General features: G+C 36.1%; 1 protein-coding gene across 2 annotated transcripts in view; it reads left to right on the top strand.

Annotated features, from left to right (window-relative positions):
* The first annotated feature begins 292 nt into the window (after positions 1-292).
* Positions 293-24,317, top strand: part of Fam83b (family with sequence similarity 83 member B) — an 80,019-nt gene continuing 55,994 nt past the window's right edge. Inside the window, exons 1-2 of one of the 2 annotated variants that reach the window (XM_047559749.1) lie at positions 293-447; positions 17,851-18,346. In XM_047559749.1, coding sequence (XP_047415705.1) covers positions 17,903-18,346 — 444 coding nt within the window. In that variant the 5' untranslated portion in view covers positions 293-447; positions 17,851-17,902. The remainder of the gene's footprint in view (positions 448-17,850; positions 18,347-24,317) is intronic. The other variant, XM_047559750.1, reaches the window with a different exon arrangement.

Here is a 24,317-nt window from a genome sequence, read left to right as displayed (position 1 = left end):
GGCGGCCCTGCTCCAAGGTTCACCTTTACAGGTGAGCGTCCCTGTCCTCTGGGTCTCTGCCTGCCTCAGCCCAGGTGTCGGGACTTGCAATGGCCTCGCAGCCCCGGGGCGAGCAGGAAAATAAGACTTTTTTATTTCGGGGTAGAGGATTGGGTTTTTGAGTTCAGACAGGTTCCGAAGCGCTTTCTGACTGTTCAGGCTGTGGTGTGACAAGACTTCGGACTTGTTGCAACCCGTCTCCACACCCGCCCCGTCTCAGCTCCGCACCTATCCCCAGGAGGCGCGGTCCCGGCCGGAATAAGCTTCCCTCCACCGACCTGACGCTCGCAGGTAACTCCCCCTGCCCGCCCCTCCCCGGCCCTCGCCGCTTCCTGGGAGGCGAACCTTCGGCGGCGGCGGGCGCGTTGCGGCAAGCGCGGCTGCGCGCGGCTCAGGACGCTCCTGGCGGTAAGTGGGGCCCGCGCTCCGCCGCGGCCCTCGGGGGCGGGAGGCTGGCGGGCTCTGGCTGGGGGTGCCCTGGGACTCGGCTCTGCCTGCCAGGCCAGAGGGAAGGGAAAGAGGCCTCCCTCTGGGAAGCGTGCGCGGGATTGGTAATTCGTTAGGGTGCAGAGCTTGGTTTCTTCTGTCTTTTCTACTTTGCTTTCAATACCGTGTGGGTGGATCGAGTTGGGAAGTTTGAAAAGTTGTCTCAGGCGCAGTAGGTTCGGGTCTTCAAGGACAGGCGCCGCCCACCGTGGACGCAGGCTTCGTTTCCTCTTCTGCTAGAGGAACCCCGGGAGAGGAAATGGGAAGGGAGGGTCCGGGAAGAACCTTGTGCAAGGAAATAGAGGGTGGCAGTGGGAAAATTGAGGGCACGGGGGTGAAAAATGGGGCGCTTGAGTTGTAGAACCGTGTGGGTGTTCTTTAGATCTCTAGTGCAGAGCAGAACTTGAAAAGGAAGACAAAGTTTTTCCAACACAAAATCTCCTATTTGCGTAAGATCCCATTTCTCTCCACAGCATGGTAGAGTTCTGTACTTTCAACACTTGAGTTGGCCTGTGTCGGGGTCTGGGTCCTGGACTAGTTCTCCAGGTGATTCTTGAGAGCTGTCCGTTCATCACCAATTGAAGAATTGCTAAAAGAGATTGCGCAGATTATGTACATGGAGACAAACCACACCATACTAAGAACCGCTTCTATAGGTTGGTGATCTTAAGAGGAGAGTGACTACAGACGTTTGATCCTGGAGAGGTTCTTGGAGGCTTTCGCCTTTTCTGTGCGTTGTTTCCTGTATACAGTGTATAAGGAGGCAGAGAATGTGCCTGTGTTAGTTACTTGGAATCATGGGTATGTGAAGAGACAATAGTGCTTTATAGGGAAGATACTGGGAGTTGTGGAGCGCTGGTCAGCATGTTGACCATTCTTGGAATGATAAGGTTGTAGGTTTTTGTGTCTCTGACCCAGAAGTGTAGATGAGAACTCAAGTGACCAGAACACCAAAAAAAAAAAAAAAAAAAAAAAAAAAAAGAAGAAAGACATGGTCCTGGAAACCAGTCAGAGCTAGATTATAAAGCCCAACAGCTCATTTCCAAATTCTCCTTGCTAAATATCTTCCCTCCTTACTGGCAGGCACCTCCCTTCTTTCCCTTTCTCATCCCAACAAGCACAAGGGCCCCAAGGAAATCTATGACTGATGCTGAATCAGTGCTGACAAGCAATGGGAAAGGGGACAGGTGATGAAAGGAACTTAGAAGAGAGAGCTCGGTATTTTGGTTTTTCAAAATGACTAAAGAAGGAGTATGATGTGAAACAGGATGAAACAGAAGGGTAGGAAGGTCTTTTCTGTTTGTTTTCTTTCTTCCTATATAGTTCCCAGAATGTAGAAGTCCCCACACTTTGAGATGGCTGTTTCCACTCCCTTACTTTTGGGGTTAGGGCACACGTGGTGTGTACATCCATTAAGGGTGTTGGCTGCACCCTGCAGAGCTTGCCTGAGGGAATGGGTGGAACCTGCCTTTAAAGCTGGCAGGCTCTTGACCACAGATGCTCAGAATTTATTGTGGGAAGCATCACCAATTGAACAATTGCTAAAAGGGATTGCGTAGATGGAGACAAACCACACCTCTGGTGCTGACTCAGTGATGTCTTTTGTGATTATGCTTTTGAGTTTATTACTTTATAACTGACTAACTTTGGGGTGGATTAATTAATTTTATTCTATTATATGCCTTCCTGCTACCACATCCCCTCACAGTTTACAGTGGAGGTTCTTTCATTGAGTATTTTCTTGACCAAGTCTTACCCTGCAGCAACTGAACTAGTGTTCCATTAAATTACACTAAACAGTGCAAGGTTTCCAGGGTGTAAAATTGTTGTATAGTTGCCTCTGCAGAATTTTGTGGTGAAACTGATCCCAGTGAAACAGATCTTTTCTAAAACAAATCTGGTTGGAGGATACGTTTTAAAAAGGCTCCACTTAGCTTAATTTAACTAATTATTTGTAAAATTACAAGTTGTCCTTGTCTAGCTAGTTAGGTAAGTTCGCATGTTTGTCCCTTTGCAAAATGTGTCTCAGGGATGTTTCACAATTCAGGTCTGTTAAACACAATTTTATTGTTAATTCTAAATGTTCTTGTGGTCACTTAATTTATACTCTGAAAGTGGGGTATGTTTTAGAACTTTGTTGGTGAACTTACCATTTGAAAACCAGAATACATTCCTCCTCTTGGAAACAGTTCTGAGTAGAGCCAGCTTTAAGGATGCTATGGATAAAATTTTGTTCAAATAGCACTTAAGCGCTATCAAAACCGAAGCCGCTAACATTTCTCAGAGAAAATGTGTTAGAGCCTTCAGAGGGAACTTCCTTCCTATTGAGGTAGACTGGCAGGCATGGGCACTGTATTGAGGCATCCCAGAACACAGGGTAGAGCAGTATGCCCAGGAGGGTGGGCACTGCCAGTCATTGGCAAGCTGAGTGCTGTAGTCTGCTGAGAGTGGGAGACCCCAGGAGAAAGAATGTGTGTGGAGATGGAAGTAGAGGTGGGGGATTGTGAAAGTCAAAGATGTTTTTATTGGTTTGATGCTGTGGACAATGATTTGGGTTAGAGGATAATTTAACTATAAGGGATATCCGTGGGCACTTCTGTATTGGGAAGTTCTTGAATTACATGATCATGGATGATGGGGGAAACTTTTCCTCTGGGAACATCTAATTACTACACAATTTGTATTTTGTTTTATTTTTGCACTGTCTTCCTAAGTGGAATCAGACACACCCTATGGGTGCATGCAATTTATATTTTGAACTATGTATCTATTTTACGTGGACTCCCCATCACTGTAGTAAAGTAGTAATAATCTGTCTCTCATGCATACTGGTATAGGGTAAAGTGTAATTTCTGTCTTACTGGCTGGAACCTATTTTAAAGAGTTTGTACAAAAGCGTTGCAGTGATGATATCTAACTGCTGTAACTTGTGTTCTTTTATGTATTAAACAGTTGAATTCATTAAACAGTTATTCATTAAACAGAGTTATTCACCATTATATGCCAAGCAGTGTGTTTCCCACAGGGGATTGGAAGCTGATAAGATTCTGTTCCTGGATCTCAAGAATATCCCAATTTATAGACTTTAAAATAATTATAAATATGCATAGAAATGAATGCATCAGATTCTCTGATTTATCATTTCCTTCATATTCTCCAAAGGTCCTATCCTGTGGTATGTATACTTATTAATCATTTGAGAAATTGGATATTAGCAGATATGGGTTAGTCATGATTTTGGACAAAATACTTCTATCGGTCTCTCGGGTTTTCCACTGTCATTGTGAAAGATTTGGAGTATACCGTAGCTCTGTTCTCCCACTCGCTCTGAAATTCTGTGTGATCACTTCTTACTGAGGGTACCATAACATAATGTTAACTAAGGGCTCCCCACAGTATCATTGGGAAGTTCATTATTTCCTTATCTATTGTCATATTTTCATTTCAAAGGGTTTTAGTTCTCTATTTAACATTAGACTGCTTCTCTGATTGTATAATCATTATTCACTGGGGGCAGAAAAGGCAGTTTTCACTACACTAAAGAGCCACATCTTCCATCCCAATGGCTGAGATAGAATCATTCAACAGGGGATGTTTGTCGGGACTGTCATTTATAAACATGTGCAAGCAATGATGGCTTTAATTCTTAACAGCACGTTGCTCCAAATACTTGGTCTCATCTGACTCATTGAGCAGCTGTTTCCTGATGTTTTAAAAGAATTGTATTTTCCTCAAATAGCATAACTTCTGAATTATTTGCTAGAGAATGGTGCAGACTAGCCAAGTTGTTTTTAGAGTAACAATTGACAGTGTCCCCCTGTGAATTTTTTTTCATTCTTGCCCTTGCTTCCTATCTAGCCCCACTTTATTCCTTCTCCTCCCTGTACCACACTTATGCTTCTCTTTTATTTCCTCTCTTGCTTTCCTTTTCATTTTTTGTTTTTTTTTCCTACTCTTTCATTTCTTTTTCCTTCTCTCCCATTCCCTACATCTTTGTCTATTTCTCTGTTCACCTATTTATTTATAGATCTTTATTTCTGTCTCTATGAGCAAAGTTCTACCTTAAAACACTATATGTTTCTGAAATCTATAAAACTCAAACAATAGAAAGTCAGATAATGAACATGTTACATGGGGGATTTTATTCCTTAGTAGCTAAAATATATTATCAATGAAATGACAATTATACTTTGGATAGTAAATACAATATTCAGTAACACCCTTCTAGCATTTTATATATTTAAGAATTATTCCTTTCTTTCACAATAGAACATGTATACAATGATCATCTAGTGAAAACTAAAGATCTGCTTCTTTGAACATGTTCAGTGTGTTCCATCTTTGCTTCAGTTATATTCAACTTAAGAGATAAACATCTGTAAAGTCAGGACTTCAATTTTTCCATTTTCCTGGAAATTATAAGTTCAATTTATATTATTATATTCAAGTAAATGTGTAAATTAGGGGAAAATGATATTATTGAAAGGCCATGATAAGCTGACAGTCCCAGTGTGCAGTAAGTAGAAATGTTTGATAATTGATGGATTAAACACAGGAATTATCAAAAGAAAGCCATTCTGAGTTTCAGTGTGTATGTAGAAAAGTCCAGGCTGTTCAAAGGTCAAAAGAAATGAGTACAAGGACACTTGTACATACAGTTTAACCTTTATTTTAAAAAAGGGTCAGCAGGAAAAGAGTTGTGAAGGAAATTACAATTACAGTGTATGTCTATAATTTCTGTCTGTTCATGTCAAGCAAAAAATCAAAGTCCATATACATTGAAAGTGATATAGAAGGTGCTTTATTACAGAAGCACTGATTTAAGCAATAGTAAGCCAATTCATGTACATTCAGATCCCTATATATTATCTGAAAAGTCAGTCACCTTAGGTTTGCTCTCAGAGACATGACTTAGAGCCCTTATGAATATAGGGTCTTTAAACTGAAATTTTGTTTATAGAGTAAAATTACTCCCATTTATCATGTTAAATCTTATAGGTAGAAGACTTCAAATAATAAATTTCAGAAAAAGAGTAAAACCTCTCTAAGGTCATTGAATCCAAAATGTGATTCCAGAAAGTTGAGACAGGGGCCCTTGAGCATGCTAAATAGGTGTGTGTGGATGTATCACATATACATGACTTGATAAAATCATTGACTGAGTTACAGAAACTAATCAATATTTTTATTTTAATGTAATAGCATAGTGATGCCATTCTCCCCCAAATAATTCAGTTTATTTTGTGTACATTTTGAACGAGTAAGTGTCTTGATTTGTATGGTGGATTGTTAAAACCGAAGCAAAGGCTGATTGATTTAGATGACATAATCAATCATGACACCATGGGAAGAGTGCCAAGGGGGGTTTTCATATAATAATATGTAATGTGATAAGAACTGAGAAGCACTAGCCACATGTCTTTGGGGTAAGCTAAATTGAAATACGAAGAGAAGAGGCCTGCCTTTGAAATCAGCTTGAGCTTTGAGCAGCAAAGGAATAAAAAAAAGCAAGATTTACACACTCGCACACATAAACACAGGTAACATAAACACAGGTAAAATGTGTGGAGCAGAAAGTAACCAGTACAGTACTGTGTGGTCAAGCTGTCTCCTTCTCCCTCACTGTAACACTGACACAGGGCTTGAGGACAAATGAAAGTGAAACAGAGGAGCTGCCAGGTACACTTTCTGGTTTAGGTGTGGTTTAGGCATCTGTGACCAGAGTCCCATAAAGGTCAGATTTGTTTTAGCATTACCTTCCAGTCTCCCAGGGTAGCCCCACTCTCAGGCTCCCAGATTGCTGTTCAGCATAATCCACAAGCCCCAGAAATACATTAATACAAATCCAGCAACATTTTGTACTTTTAAAAGATGAATTTATTTGTTCTGTATCTATTGATTTCCATGTGTGCAAGGACTGTATAAACAAATGAGAGGAGCCAGTGAAGATTATTCATAAAAGAATGAAAGATTGGACAAGAGTGGACTAGTTCCCAGTCAGAATTTTTGTTGGGAATTTCTGTGGAGAAATAAAAACACTTTATTTCAGTTTTGACAGCTGTTTCTGCAAACTTGATTAAGAGGGAGCCCTGAGGGAAATGCCTAATAAAGAATGGTAGACACTGGAGTTGTTTTAGATATTCTGATTATTTATATACCTCTTTACTGAAGTTAAAACAAAAGTCCAAGACTAGATTATATTGTAAAATTTAGTATTTTTTTTGGCATTCTAATTACATAAATTTGTTTCCACCTATACATTTTCCACAGAATTGTTTGTTTTAAAAGTTATTTTAGTAGAGTACTTTTCTGTCACTACAAATGTATAACACGTTGACTTTTAATGGATATTCCCAGCATAAGGAAGCAAAATATATTTTTGTTATTTATACATTTACTTTTTCATAGGTGAGGCACACTGCTCTTGTTAAAAGTGGAAAACCATTTTAAGAGTTCATATTGGAGTCTATATTTATTATGTTTTCCTATAGCATTTGTTCTACAAATGTCAACATGTACCAAGAATGACTTTGTTATTTTCTTAAATAGATTCAAAAGGTGGGACAAGAGTGCACATGTTTAACATTTAACTCCATGGGGTGCCTGTTGCCTGGGGTATTTTTGTCTAAATATATCTGCAATTAATTCTACTAAGGTTCTGAAACTGAAGTTGAAAGATCCTTAACCCTACTTCCTATGGCATTTGGGAAACTGTGGATGGGTGTTGTGAAGTGAGGAGGAGGAGAGGCAAGGCAAAAAAGACAGATCCCTGGTAACCTCTGCTTTATAAGTACATGCCGAAGGCAGAACTGAACATACTTGCCCTGTGAGAGAACAGGCCTTATCAAGATGGCAGTGAGAGGGCACTGATAAATTAGAATGCACCAAGCAATTGCAGCTTTAAGGAAGGAGCTTCCATTCTAGTGAGGTAATTCAAGCAACTGCAATAAATACCTTCATTATTTCACATGGGAAGATTGTCGGTTAAATTAAGTGGGGTGAGGGGAGTAAGCACCACAGTGAGGGTGAGTGCTCTTTAAAATGGGTAGGCTGGAAGACCTCTCTAAGGGGATGACAGAAGTAATCTTGGGAGGTCAGAAAGGAATGAAAATAGGGAGCATTCCAGGCAAATGGAAACACTGGTGGGAAGATCCTGGGGTGGGGATTAACTGGGGGTGTTAAATGTAAATAAGGAAACCCTCTTGATATCTAGGGAAGTGTCCATAAACCAGCTGGATATGTGGGTCTAAAGCTTAGGGGACCAGCTGGGTCTGGAGATTTGTGAGTTATTCACGGATCTAAGACTGGAGGAGACCCTTCTGGGGAAGAGTAAAGACTGAGAGGAGTAGGGTTCCCATATCCAAACCCTGACAATGAGAAAATTAACACTTTCTTGATATTTGTGGGAAATTCTTAGCCTTTCAAAGACCCCAGCACTCAGACTATCTCAACAATAATTTCAGACATCATTGGCACTAATAGTAGTCACCATGTAAAAATCACTTCCTCACCTGGTAGTGTTTTTAAGAAAAAGACATCATCCTGTTGCAAGTTTTCCTATTTTTAGAGTGGAGAGATAAGATAATATATTCTTTTTGAAGTCAGAATCTGGGTTCATAGCTGGATGATTTATTAGATAAAGTTAAACTCCACACTGCTCTATTTTGTCAAGTCGTAAAATATAGTCTTGTCAACTTCCCAGGGGCTGCTCTGGAATAGAGTTCACTCTAATTTCACCTTAATGATACATCAGACTTCCATAATCATTATTAAACACCCAACTAATCCTTGCTTCCTATTGAAATAAGTATATGTAAAAATAAAACCAACACCAGAAGCACAAGAAAAATGAGTCATGCTTCACAGCTAATTTGTATCACTTCTCCTTGTTGAAAAAATAAGAATTAGAACCTTATTTCATTATGATTAATTTAGATGTATAGAGACTGTGGAATGATTTTAACATAATTAATAAATTAAAAATAACCAATTTTCAGGGGAATTCCCCAAAGATACTTGATATCTCTGTTCTTTTAACAGAGTTCTCATTTGAAATTATTATTTTTTTAATATAGATCTATCAATTTATGGAATTGCTTTTGCAGTACTCAGTGTGTTTCTAATTATTCTTTCAAAAGCCTTCAATAAATGGATAGCATGTCTTATTTCCAAAACACTAACCTCCATTTAATGAATATGTGCTTAAATCCTAAAAAGTTCAGATATTTTGATTTTTTTAAATGGATGCTTCAACATTTTCTAGCTACCATACTTTAATCCACTCTCATCTGTTACCTTGAGTTATTAAGGCAGTACTCTTAGCTTATCACTTAACAATTATGTGGTAGACATTTAGAATTGTGCTAAATAGACACAATCACTGCCCTCCCAGACTCAGTCTAGTCTAGTGAGGAGAGTAAATGGTGCATCTAAATAAAGGCCGAGGATTGATGACATGAGCTGTGGATTGCTGTAGCAGCTCCTTACAGTTGCTTCAGCACAACCCCTGAAGGTTGGGTGGACACTGTGTCAGCTATTTACGAAATCCTAATTAAGTGCATCTGGTTCACTTTTTTTCTTTTATTGTCCTTACTCAAATAGCTTTAATTTCTGGGTATTTTGCATGTGTTTGTGTGCTACTCTGTAAGAGTATTAAGCTGCCTTTCACTTAAGGTTTCAAATCACCAATTACCATCAATTTAATGCATAAAGAGAGGAGAGTGTTCTAAAGTCAAAATTAACTATTCAGGTACTTTTTAAAATGTTCTTTTTTTCCCCTTTGCAAACTAATGCAAATTCATTGATAAATATGTGTTAAATATAGAAAAGTGAAAAAGGAGCTTTACAAAGTCTCCTGTAGAACCACCATTCAAAGAGAACCACCCTCATTTTCTGTGTGCATGTATTTTCCTTTTTAGATTAATTTTCTCCCATTATAATTTTGCTCTTTTATAGTATTGTAGCCTCCTTATTAAACACACAGCATTGTAACAAGCATTTCTACATGCTAGTAAAACCAGTAGAGCAGCCTTGGCATTCTTGTTTTTTATTTATTTTTTGTTTTTTTAATTATTATTGTTATTATTTTTTTTTGATACTGGGGATTGAACTCAGGGGTGCTTAACCACTGAGCCACATCCCTAACTCTTTTTTATATTTTATTTAGAGACAGGGTCTTGCTAAGTTGCTGAAGCTGGCTTTGAATTTTACATCCTCCTGCCTCAGCTTCCCAAGATGCTAGGATTACAGGTGTGCACCACTGCACCCAGCTATTCTTGGTTTTTATGATTTGAACGTGGTGTGCATAAAGTTGTTTAGTTAACTTCAAAAACAAACAAACAAATGTATAGCTGGCACTTCTGGATTAGGAACACATTGACTTGCTGGGTCTATTTCGATCACATGGCCAGTTGAGGCTGAGCACAGTGTGACCCTGGAGAAGGGAATAGCCTAAGAAGGCTTAGCCCCGCCACTGAGCAGCTTCAGGGTTTACACCCTGATAATAGAGAGGGAACTAGACCCTACTATGAAGTTGGGATTATGGGAAGAGCTCTGAATAACAGTTATCTGACCTGAATTCTTACCCAGGATGGGCCATTATGTTACTCATTTGTAAATCTTTAATTTACAGTGTTTCCTCTTCTTTTTTTTTTTTTTCAGCCCATTGTTCCACTAATTAAATATTTTTCATAAAATGCAAAAAAAAAAAGAAAAAAAAAAAGAAGATGAACTTTGAAAGCCAACTTAGAAAAATTTGGGAATAGGGTTAGTGGGCAGTTTGTTGTCACACCCCCTAATTACCTTCTCACCTCCAACTGAAGTTTGGTGAACATCACAGTTTTTTTTTTTTTAGCATACGAAATAAATAACATCTTAGCATTTTTGAGCAAGAGTATAACAGGGGATTTTTTTATTCAATAAAACTGTCTTGGATTAATAACTAACAACATTTTTACATTTTTTAAATGACAAATGTAAAGTTGAGGAGTTACATCTCATTTAGTACCCATAGAAACCCCTGAGGTCAATATTATTACTTTACCCATTTTCTTGATGATGAACCTGAGACTTAGAGCCTTTATATAACAGAACCGAGAGTGTTTACAATCAGTAAATGGCAAAATAGAAGCCAAAAGCCATAATGCCACTGAGCCAATCTGCAATTTGTCATTGGGTCCTTAAAATCTACTCTCCGCTTCCTAATTGAAGACTACTCTAATGCATCTCTCTTAGTGTTCCCTCTGCATTAAACATTTTGATTTCTCAATGCCATGACATAATGGGCTCCATACCTGCATAATTCTGTACTTAGATAGTTAACTTCTGATGTAAATTCAAGCCTTTAAATTTATTATAGTTCAACTTAATGCTGTTTATGTTTGTTTATTATCTATGTTAATATCATTTTGATTATTCTGACATATAAGAAATATGCATTTTTCCACAAATTTACCAGTGCATTTCCATTTATTCATCCAAACAATTATTATCCATATTGCTCAAGCTTAGACCAAGAATGGCACACACTAGCACAGCACAAGATGCCGTTCCATCAAGATGCCTGTGTCCTGTTCACTCTTACTTCTGGAAGGCTGATATTATGATAAAATGTAATTCAAGAATAATTTAGATGTTAGTGAAAGAGTAATTTACCTTACCTTCACTTGCACTTTAAACCATGCATTGAGAAATCCTCTATAATTTGACCATTCAACATAGACTTTCCCACTAAACAGTTTTTCTCATGAATCTGTTTATAGGAATTGCTCAGTATGTGCTTCCAAATGACATAGGAATGATTATATTTTAATGTCATTAACATTTATTTGAGACCATTTGCATTTGATACCAGAAATTCCTTGAGTTTAACTTAGGGACGGCAAGTGTATTGAATGACAGTCAATATAGACAAACCCTGGAATTATATTTATTATAAAAGTGATATTGCTATCCATACTCTATAATTAAAAAAATCAAAGAAATTAAGAAACAAGAAGTTTTAGGCAAATGGAATTTCCACTTGGGATTTGTAAAATGAATTGGAGGAATATCGATTTGGCCTTTTTGTGAACTTGATAAGATGAGGGATTCTGCTGGTGACCCAACCATGCAGATGTTTGTACATAGCACCCCATGACAGTGTGCCATATAGTCATGTATTCCTCAGCCTGTTGAAGGATGACTATCATCTATGCTTTGGGGCCATTTTCTCATGCATGTTATTATAAAGCCCGCTTAGACTCTTAATGAGTTTGAATGTCAAAATTAGATATCAATTAGTACTTGACAGCTAGGGTATTACTGTAAATTTTTAATTTAATTGTAACTTCTTTCATGTTTTAATTGTCATCTTAAATTTCTGGTAATCAAATTTGAAGACAAACACTATCTTGGCAGCTAAAAAATTGAAAATAAAAGAGATCTATGACTTTTAACTGTTCTGGGCCATAGATTATGATTTTATAAGATAGATGTTTTGAAGCAATGCTTTATGATATGTTTCCTCACTTTCTATGGGTGGGTATTTTGATATACAACATAAAATTAATTATCCAAAACAAGACTGATTCAAGAATTTTTTGATAATGTTTCAATGATTGCAAAATATTCATTTAACTTAGAGAAATAATCCCAGGAATTTTATAATGTAGAAAAAGTATTTAAAATATTTTCTAGATAACAAATTTAATATTTACTGGTTTTTTTTTTTTTAATTAAGATTTAAAAATAAGGGCACCAAGACATATTCCACAGTAGGTTCTTTGAAACACTGGGGAGAACCTGTGCCTTTGTCTTATCTCTGGTTGCTGGCCATCTTAGGCTTTCCAGTCTGCCTGTGTAGTCTCTTGATTTCTTCCTGTATACCTCCTCTTCTCTCTTTATAAAGACACCAAGCATACTAAATGAGGGCCTACCTCAATATCTACTTCCAAATGGCAGTGAGTGATTATGTTTTAATGTCTTGAGCATTTATTTGGGAACTTTTCCATGTGATACCAGAAATTCCTAGAGTTTAGCTTAGGAATGGCAAACGTATTGAATGACATCCAATGTAGACAAACCCTAGAATTATATTGGTATGAAAGTGACTTCTTTCTTATTTGAAGTGCTTTTCCTAGTTTATTGTAACTTCTTCTTAGCTTGATTTTATTTGTAAAGACCTTGTTCCCAAATAAGGTCAGTGTCACAGGTAGTAAAGGACTTCAATGCTTCTTGCTGGAGGACACAATTCAGAATCCTTAATACTATTCAGTAGTAGAAGAGAAAAAGCCTAGATAGGTTGGGGAAGGGACTGCAACAGTATTAGCACCTTTTTGATCCTTTTCACCATTGTTTTCAAAGACCTGCCTCAGGCTATTTGTGATTCAAGAAAGTTGTAGCTTCTTTTTGGAGGATTTTTCCACTAACCTATTATTTCAGAAGTCTTTTCAGTGTATCTTCTCAAACCAGAAACTAAACAAACAAACAAACAACAATAACAGCAACCACAAACAAAAAACTTGCCACTAGTTTTGTTTTATTGCTTTTGCAGATGATGAAATAATTTCAAATTATATGCCATTACTAAGGGTATGACACACACAAAAATTTTACCTCTTTTTATCTTAAAAAACTCTTCTGATCAAACATTTCTATTTTCAAAGCAGTTGTACTACAACATTGTGAAAGTGTTTTATCTTTATAGTAATTATAATGTAACAGATTGTGAAAATGTAAAATAGTTATAACCACATAATAGTAATATCAAATGCTAAGCACCTGAACTGTATTTCTTCATTTATCCTATAAAATGATCCAATGAGGTGAAGACTGTTACTCTTCCTCCTTATCCCCAAACTGAGACTTGTTGAAGTAGGTATTTTATCCGAGAGCTTCATGGTAACTGGTGAAGCAGGGTTTGGATCTGACATCCTATAGATAAACTGTCATCCTCTCTGCTAGTCATTTTGTGTCTGTCTGTCTGTCTCTCTCTCTCTCTCTCTCTCTCCCCACCCCCAAGCTTTGTGAAGTTGGGTATTAATATGATATTTTATGTAAACTTTTTTGGGGGGCAGGTATTGGGGAATTGAACACAGGGGCATTTGACCACTGAGCCACTCCCCAGCCCTATTTTGTATTTTATTTAGAGACAGGGTCTCACTGAGTTATTTAGCCCTTGGTTTTGCTGAGGTTTGCTTTGAACTCTTGATCCTCCTGCCTCAGTCTCCTGAGCTGCTGGGATTATAAGCCTGTGCCACCACTGTGCCTGGCTAAATTTTTTATTTTGAGATAATTGTAGATTCACAGTTGAGAGAGATAATACTGAAAGATTCCTTTTATTCTTTATTCTGTTACCATCTTGCAAAATGGTAATACTGTATCCCAGCCAGTTTATTTGCATTGGTACTGTCAAGAAAATGCAACAAAAATGCTCTTGTGGTCCTTTGGTAGCCCTGTATACCTTTCTCCCACCATAGCCCTTCCTTCTTCCTTGGCAACCACTAATCTGATCTCTATTCTGTACTTAATGTGATTGCAAGAATGGAGCATGTAACATATAACCTTTAGGGATTTGTGCTTTTTGTTATTGTTGTTTATCTTTGATCACTATACCTCTGGAGGTTAATCTAGGTTAATCCAGGTTGTTGCACAGATCAGCAGCTGTTTTATTCCTGAGTGGTATGTTACAGTATGGATATACCACTGTTTAATATGCACTGGTTGAGAGATGTCTAACTTGTTTCTAGGTTTTTGCTGTTACAAATAGAGTTTCTATGAATATCCATGGATAAGTTTTTCAGAAAGAGAAGTTTTAATGAGTCCTAAGAATGATATTGCTATAATGTTTGTGGAGTTTCACATTTATTTTATAAATGAAATTGCCAAAGTGTTTTTCAGAGCAGTTCATGAATTGAATTGAGATGTATATTTTTTCTATGATTTATTCTATATCATTTATATTTACAGAATGTAGTTTTGGAATTTCTACTTGCCAAAAGTGACCCTAAAAATTCTGTATCAAATTCAATTTATAATGTTTTTAGGGTTTTCTCCCCCCGACTCTGACTTACCAGAATGAATCACTTTATTAGTAGAGTTAGCCCAGTGGTCTGCTCAACATTTTATCCTAGGGAGATGTTATTTTTTATTATTTATTATATTTTTATATTATTTTTCTCTAGTCATTAACTCTATGTTAATAGAAAATATATTTCTGACCTATGATTTTTAATAGGTATTAATAAAATGATACTTTATTTTTCTAAATTTGAAGCCACACCTAATTTTGTCCTTAATAAGCCTTGTAAATTTTCAGTGAAAGTTTGCAACTGCTGTTCTTTCTTGTTCTCTGTTAAAATTAGTTTGAAGAAGTTTTCTTCACAAGAATCTCTTATAAACAGCTCTGTGGTAAAGGGGTATGTCTACATTGTTACCCACAGGACCAATACCAAGTGTGTTTATTTCTTAAGTTTTATACATAATGTCTTAACTTATTGCTCATAGTTGCTATGTTTTTCCTATATTGTGTTTTTCTGCATGGCACCTGCATTGACTGTTTGATTTTATACATAGTTCAAGAATGCATTTTTTTATAGTTGCAAACTATTTATTTACGTAAGTAAAGTTCATAAATTAAAACTATATTTAAAGCATTGTATGCATTTTAACTTCCATATAGATAACAGGCATTTAACATTACATATTACGGGAAATAATAAAACTAAAATACAGAAGTTAAGAAATAATGCTCAGAAAACTTGGATTTTTAAAAAATGAATGACCAGTAGTTGCCTACCATTTTAAATAATTACAAATAATAGATGTGATTTTTTTTTTATATAACCACATTTTTCCCCAGTATGGGATGGCATTATCAAAGGAAAACCGCACCTTACTAAATCTTAGGAAGATCAGTAAGCATATGGATTGATTTTGTAAGATGATCATGAACTTTGTTAAAAGTGAGCATTATGTACAAAAGAGAACTTCAATGAATGTTGGAAATATTATGAATCAGTATGATATCAGGTTGTCTTAGTCCATTTTCTATTGCTATCACAAAATACCCCAAATTGCTATTTTATTAAGAAAAGAGGTTATTTAGCTCACAGTTTGGAAGGTCCAAGAGCATGGCATTAGTGCCTGCTTCTGCTGAGGGCCTCATGCTGTGTCATTTCATGATGCAGTGGAAAGAGGAAGAAGTGAGTGTGTATGGAAGGAGCCTATGTGAGAGAGAGGCAGAGGGGGGTCTGACCTACCTTATAACAATGCTCTCTCCTGGTAATTGATTCAATTCCACAAAAATAACTCACTCCCATGACATGTAGTCCAGTCTCAAGAGAAGTAACCCAGTCTCTGGAGGAAGACATCAATCCATTCATTAGGGTAGTGCCTCTGTGCTCTAATTACCTACCCCAGGCCTCACCTCCTACAGACCCCAACACTTCACAGTACTGTTGTATCTGGGACCACGCTTCCAGCACATGAGCCTTTGAAGAACACCATAGCACATGTGTGTGAAGTGAGCAATGTGATAAGCCCTCATCATTGACAGTGTTAATATTTTGGGCCAGATAATTCCTAATTGTGGGTGTCTGTCCTGTGCATCATACTATGTTCAGCATCATTCCTGGTCCAATAGATGCCAGTCGTGCCCCTCCCTGCAAGATTTATATTTTAAAATATCTCCAGATATTATCCACTGGGGTAAGTCTCCCCTGTGGAAAACCACTGAACTTGAATGAAATGAGGTTTGGAACAAGCTAGCACCTCCTATAATGATGGAGAAACCCATACATGTGTCAGCATGTGTCCCTGGTGCATGTCAATAGATTAAATTAATTTTAATTAGGTAATAAAAAGAAAAATTGTCTTTCTATACCAGAGCTTGCACACTAACAGATGAGCAAGGTATTCCTTCTCTTGCCCTTGGAGGACAGCCTGTTTCTGCTGATTTTTGTCAAATCAACTTTTCAGTGCTTGTAGTACATAATGGAGTTATATCTTGTTTGAACCCCACAATGGTAATCATGACTTCAAAAGATTGAGAAGTCCCTTATCTGTCTGAGATAACATCTGCTCCAGTATCTCACAGGGTGCAGTCCTGAGTGAATGATTGAATGAAAAGCATTTTGTGAGCATTGTATGGGATTGAGCATGAGTTTGGATAGGAAGATTTTTATTTCTAAATCTCTGATTTACCTTTGATGTTCTAAATTTCCTACCTGTACACTGTTTAGTCACTATATTTCAGGTTTGTTTTTTGTTTGTTTGTTTGTTTGTTTATTTTTTTCATTTAAACCATCTCTTGAATATTTGTGTTACTTCCTCACTGTGTGTTTGAACACTGACTCTTGAGCTAAGTGACTGCTCCACTCCCCAGCTACTGCCAGACTAATTGTTTGCAAAGTAAGTTTTGATGACTCAAAAGATCTCCTGGTCCCTCTATACTTGTCTCCATCTTATCTGTTAAACTTCATCTCCTACTCCTAGTAAACGAAACCTATTCAGCATACCAGATTTCCCCGATTTCTTAATGTATATGCTCATTTCTGTTCTGTGCTGTTGCTTATATTTTTAGCCTTACATGGAATGAAAATGTTTATTCCTGTCACCTGATCATACTCTTACTCATAGCTCTTGGTTGAGTTGAAACCTTCCTCTAGCACAGGGCTATTCATATCTCCTGTATTCCATATTTATCTCTACTTGCGTTTATTTTTAAAGCATTGAATATAAGCATTAATTAATCAATTAATATGAATGCATGTTCATTTTGGTTTTTAGCAATAAATGACTTTAAGAAGATAACTAACAGTTTTTTGTGTATATTTTGCCACCCACCTCAGCTAATTAGTAAATTCCTGGAAGACAGGTTTATTTTTGTGTGTGTGTGTGTGCTTTTAACATATTTAGTATATTTTTATACACATAAGAAGTATTTAGTAGAGATTTATACTAATGGCTAGTCAGACATTGACTGTATTTTTATTCTATTTTAAAAGGGCTTGTAGAAACTGATAACTACCCCGTGTGGTCCTAGATTTAAGAATTTCTGAGTGTATTGAGAAAACAGGTGTATTGTCTTAGATGAGAAACTGGAAGTAGAGATAACTTGAAAAAGGAAAATCAAATAACAGTTTTTAGGAAATGTGTTTAACTGTAATATGTAATAGATATATGAATTGCAGTGCTATTAATGTCATTTTGGATATGAAATACATGTCAGTTTAAGCTTCTAGTAATATAAATGAGTAAATGTAAAAATAGTAGTTGACATTTATAATAAAATGTTTGAATACAGAATTCTGAATGATCTTGATTTTCTTCTTTTCAAACTCTCAGATACCTCTTGCAAATGGACATTTGAAAGTGCCACTGTCAAATTCTTGCAAGAATGGAGACCTCATCAATGCTTTCCTCATTGAATGAGGAGTGTAAATCTGACAACTACATTGAGCCTCACTATAAGGAATGGTATCGAGTGGCAGTTGATACCCTGATTGAACATGGACTAGAAGCATACCGAGAATTTCTGGCCAAGGAACGTGTTGCAGACTTCCTAGCTGAGGAAGAAATTAATTATATTTTGAAAAATGTTCAGAAGGTTGCACAAAGTACAGCGCATGGTACTGATAACTCCTATGATGATACCTCGTCTTCAGGGACTTATTGGCCCATTGAGTCTGATGTGGAAGCTCCAAATCTTGATTTAGGCTGGCCATATGTTATGCCTGGACTCTTAGGGGGCACCCATATAGATCTTCTCTTTCATCCACCAAGAGCACACCTACTTACAATAAAGGAAACTATTCGGAAGATGATAAAAGAAGCAAGAAAGGTAATTGTATTTTTACTTTGAAATGAAAAACATTTGAAATGTAGAAAAGCATAGTGAATACATAGATAATAGCCATGGCTATTATTTTCAGCAAGTATACCTAAGGATATATAGAAAGATTATATTTCCCATATCATGAATATATTTGAGAGAGAGGCAATAGGGCCCTGCTACAGGGGCAAATTTCCTTCTCTTCATAATGTACGCAAGAAGCCTTCTACCCTTGAAGACTACCGTAGATGGACTGGGAATAAGATGATTTGACACTTTCGTAAGTCTCTAAAGCACTTAAATATTTCTTAATCTTTGAAAAGAAATATATTGGTGGATCTGGTAAAGTTTTTACTGTTAGAAACTGTACTAAATACTGATTGTTGCTTTGGATGTGGTTTATGCTGTTATACAAACTAAGTTTCACTTACCTGTTTTCTGAGTTAATATGAAAACCATATAAAATCAACATGATAATGTAATATTCTAAAGTAAGATTCTGAGGTACTTAGCTTTTCAGGGCCTTAGTGCTCTTTATCAAATATTTATATTGGCTTATAAGTCTCACAAATCCTTTTTAAGAGCTCAAAAGAATTTGCAGAAATACTGTTTATCAGTAAAAGTTATTGGGAGTTGTTTTGTTTTGGTTTCTTTTTTTTCCTTTTTATGTACTGAGCACCATGGAAGGCACTTTGTAGAATCCAACAGATTTCCCAAGCACAACTAAAGTTTTAAAATGTTTGAAAAAAAAGATGATTTTTAAATCACAAAGTACATATCAGTTACAGAGACTTTGATTCAGAAGCTTAGATCTGAAAGGGGCCTTAGGAGGTACATATACAGGTCATTGCTTTCTTCCACTCAGCAAGACATAGAAATGCTTGAAAAAGTATAGTGTATGAGTATGGAAATAGAGGGCCCTCCGAGTCCTCAATGACATGACAGTTTGCAAGACAGGAAGTCAAATTTCTAACAATCAGTTTTGGGAGACAGTGTTCTGAAGTTAATGTCAAAGATAGGTTTCATAAAAGTGATATTTTCCTCCAGATTTCTTGAACTCAAATAACCTGACTTCTTAGCTAGGTTAACTCCTTGAGCACTATTTTTTAAATGTGAGGACTAATCTATTTCAGTTGTTAAAAATTAGCTATAGAATCAGGCATACAGAAGATGACCAGATGTTCTTTGAATAAGGTAAACTGTCAGTTCAATTTTCTGAATTCAATCTTTAGTATTTTTAAAACTATCCTGTGCTCTGTGAAACAAGTATACAATTGCACTTTGTAAAAAACAGAAAATTCAAGAATGTATATGAGTACTTCTAAAGGCAAAATACATATTGATAGTTAACTTTGTTAAAATCTGTTAGGGGACATAATATGCATTTCAACCACAATATTAAGGGAAAATTAGAAACATACCCATTCAGGTTAAGACTACACTGAGGTTACTTAGTAGGTATGCACATATCAGCCTAGGCCAGAGCTAGTCTTTGGGGTGTTGCATTTTTATGATGCCTAGTAGACATAATTCAAGAGATATCATACATTTTTGAGACTAATACTCACTTAAAACTAAATATTAGTTATGACCTTTTGATGTGTTTTTCTTTCTAATGTGGCACTGTGTATTTAATAAGCCTCTAAAAGTAATATCCTCTACCTGGTCATTTTCTACTGAGAACTCCTGCTTAAATTAGCAACAGAGGAAATTGAAGTCCATACTGTAAAACAATGTGTGTTCTGCTCTCTTCCATAAAATCAGAGTGGCATAAAAGAAGGAAGAGAATCTTACTTTTATTCAATTTTTATGTATATATGTATACACACACACACACACACACACACATATATATCCATATAATCTGAATTAAAAATATTATTTGATCTTACAAATTATATTGCAATTGAAATCATAACAGATCACTTTTTTTTTTTTTCAAAAGCATTGGGGAATATGCTAGTATCTGCCCAGATGCAATAAATATTGAAGTCAAGTTGTTTGTATACACATGGAAAGCTTATTTCTCAAGTATTTGGCAAGTTTATTCGTATGGTATTATGTGTACTTAAAGATTTTTGAAGGATAAAATATTCTAGGGAAATTATTGGCTCAGTTTTTTAAAAATTCAGATTATTTATCCCTACATCTGGACGAAGTCCTATAAACTTTTTGAAAATAAAAGCAAATAGTATGGAATAAAAACTTGTCAGAATATATTACTTTTAAATGATTAAGTGTGGTTTTTCTTACTGCCATGGATTCAGCAGAAAGCCACATTTGGTTTTAATCTCTCATAATCATTGGAAGCATATTAATCGTCAGAATAAACTTTCAGGTTTTAAATCTTTTTCAGAGGATAAATTCTCTTTATTGGCAACTTGGTGAATCATCATGACCGTATAAGAGGTTGATCTTTTTTCACAAAATGTTTAAATAAGGCAGAGTCTAATGAATAGAATAGATTTCTGAGGGAGATTCTTTTTGTAATCAACATTGTAAAACTGTTTGTAGATAAGAGGCCAAACAAGTAGGGCTAGGAACCAGCAAATCAGAACCCAGAAAGCAATCTTGGAAAAGAACTTAAATATACTTTTACTGCTCTGTTTGCAACTGAGATCAGGCATTTATAAAAATAAATGCCATATTATGAAAATAAATGCCACATTGTGAAAATAAAAATAAAACTTAAAAGAATTCAAATAAAATCTGCTTAGCAGTCCCAACAATGGAAGTCTGATCAATCATAAACATCAAGTTAGTCTTCTAGTCCCTTGAAAAAAGGATTAAAAGTAATAATACTCTCTCTGCTTTGTCTCTACCAAGAATATCTAATTTTTTCCCCACTTCATTGATGGGAATTGAACCCAGGGTCATGTGCTCCACCACAGAGCTACACGGCCAGCATTTTGTTTCTTAATTTTACTGTTATAATCCTATCTCTAGCTTGAGTTATATGACCTCCGAATCATGTTCCTTTTGTAATTAGAAATGATTTTATTATAAATTAAAAATCCAGATTTTTAAAATTTATATATTTTTGTCAGTTTTTACTTAGGATTATTTAGAAAACACTTTTTCTCTCTGTCTTTTTTTCTTTCTTTTTTGATGAATTTGCTTCATTTGAGCATTTTCCTTTGGAAAAATCCAATTATAGATAATATCTTACATGTGCCCTAAAGCAACATATTTTGATTTACTGGCAATTTTTTAACCCCTTTCTACTTTTTACTATGTGATTGACAGTTGCATTTGGATCTGCTTTTTAAAGTCTGAAAGTATCTTGCAAGAATTTTCCCAGGTAATTACTTGTCTCTCAAGAAGTGTTCCCAAGATGATATATGTATATATTCTTAATTACTGTGAACTCCTCTTATGAAAACATCCTCTCTAATAACTTTAAAAAGTCATCTTTCATTAATTTTTTCTAGCCACTCAGTGGCACATATTCACAAAGTTTTAACTTCTGGGAATGTTTAACCAGAATGTTATTTGCATTTCTGTTTCCTAATTCTAACCTGACTTCTTCTCTGAGATGTGCCTCTTACTCTTGTGAAATATGGAATCAAGAAGACACATAACCGAAAGTCTAGTGAGAATTAGGGCAGAACGATTCCTGAGGTGCTAAGTACCACATCACTCCCATTCAAGTCTTGGTTCATCCCTGAGTCACTGTTCCTGGGTGTGTCTGTTTGGCCTTGGGAGTTATTAGTAATACAGGACAATATGAACCATCAATTGGGCCCATAGATGCCAAAGAGGAGGTGAATAGATGATGGGGGATTTCTTTGGGGGGCTCTCAGCTGGTAGTATAGAAGTAGTACTGAGCTACAGGCTTGGTCACCAGGACTCTACAATAAGTAGTGGCATTGAACAAATCTTTGTCCCTTCCCAAGTATTTTAATTAATTAATAAAAGATAGGAAGCAGTAATCATCTGGTATTTTCTTTCTTTCTTTCTTTTTTTTAATCTAGCATCTTTATCCACATCTCTAATCATGCTTAAAATAATGTTCTACTCTTTGGTGAATCAGTTTGCGATCTGAATGATTTTCATTGTGGTGTTGTATTACTTCCATTCACTTCACTTTGCAACCATGTCCTGACCAGCTAAGTGTCATTTATGTGTTTTGCATCACTGCCTTCATTAGGCCAGGATCATCTCTCTCCCCTTTCATTCTTCGAATTTGAGTGAAAATTAGTTTCCTCCAGGAAATATATTTTGCCTAGTCAGATTTAATGACCTTTCTATCCTGTGATATTAAACTGAACATCTTTTCTCTGAAAAAAGTGCATTATATGTTAATGCATGTTTACATTAGAGTATTTGTGCCTGAGAAGGAAAGGTGGGAGGGTGATGGAGTAGTGGAGATTAGGGAGGTAGGGAAAAAGAGAGAGAGGTACTGAGAAGAGGGCGGAGAGAGAATAGAGAGACAACTTGTTAAAATTGTACTAGCAACTGTTGCTCTGCCTATATGGGAATAATCTCTCTATGCCAAACTTCTGGTGCTACACAGAGAGATAACACATCCCTCATTATTCTCAGTGATACACCCACTTGCTGTATCAGTAACCCTGGTGATATTAAGTATGTTATTTTCAGTGCACTTATTTAAGGGAGAAGAGAGTAAAGAAGGTACCATTAAGAGAACTTTTAACCTTCCTGTAAGACAGTTTGTGCTTCCTTGATTTACTTGATAACCTTTACGGGCAAAAGGAATAGTCTCTTTTTATTTTAATTACCCAAATTTAAATAATGCTCTTATTTAATAAAGACATCCTACAATGATTTGAAGGCTCAGAATATTGGAGTCAGCTTAAATCCCAGGTCATTTTATTAGACTTGGCAAATGCAGCCTCTGAGTTATTTTTCCCATGTGTGACATGGGAAGTGCTAGTACTCCAAAGGATCCTTGTGAGCACTGGAAGAAATGGCTGACTTTTCCAACATTACACCTGCCACATATTTAGCATTCTAGAAAGATGGCACTAAGATCTCTTCCCACCTCTTCCACCAGCTTTTCCTTTCTATTACTTTATTTCCTAATTCTGTCAAATTAAACTTGTTTTTGCAACCTTATTTTTGTATCAGCTTGTATTTTTGCATCACTGAATTAGCATTTCTTCTTCTAAGGTGAGAACAATTTTTTACCAACTTCAGGATTTAATAAGACAACATCTTACTAGGAATGCGAGCTACAATGACTAGCCATTTGTGATATGAACACTCCTGAAAAGATCTAAACATATGTCTGAAGGTATCTTCATGATTATGTACAGTAAATTAGTTGCAGAACAGCACAACATTTTTCAAATATTGTTGCTTAGAAGATTCAAATCAGGGAAGTAATTGATTCAACACAAGTACATTTGAAAATAAGACCTACTGTGAAGATAGCTTCAGTATATGTATTTTATATTCAGATTGTGCAAAAAGATATCTTCCTTTGTGAAAGAAGTGATGTTGAAGAAAAAAATGCCAAACTGTACTTTCTTACCTAAGGATCTGAAGATCAGAAAGATCCATAACTCTGGCAGAAAGCTAAAGGAGCGGGGCATGCTTTACAGAGCAGGAGGAAAAAAAAATCATTTTTTTCTCATACAGCACTTTAAAAATGACAAAATTTACTGTTTTTTAAAATAAAGATATTGTAGCAAGAGTTCTGTATTTATGAAAGATTACACGGTTTTGTGAATTTCTGAAGTTCTTATTAATTACAGCCTTGCTGTCTTGGTGTCAAAACTTCATTTAAGTATCTCTTAGTTCATAAAGTATTACTTACCAAAAATTTCTGATACAATTCAAAAGCCATGAAAAATATTTCTTATGGCCTGCCCTACTTAGTCTTCTTACCTTAAAAACAAAATTATGCTTTGATGACAGTGTTCCTGTTTTATGCTTTGTTGAAGCAAAAATTTGGAAAGGTATAAAAAATGAAGATAAAATTATATAAAATCTTCATCTTGGTTGCTCATCAAAA

Source organism: Sciurus carolinensis, chromosome 7, assembly GCF_902686445.1.
Source record: "Sciurus carolinensis chromosome 7, mSciCar1.2, whole genome shotgun sequence".
Taxonomy (NCBI): domain Eukaryota; kingdom Metazoa; phylum Chordata; class Mammalia; order Rodentia; family Sciuridae; genus Sciurus; species Sciurus carolinensis.
This window is presented reverse-complemented; position numbering and strand designations above follow the sequence as displayed.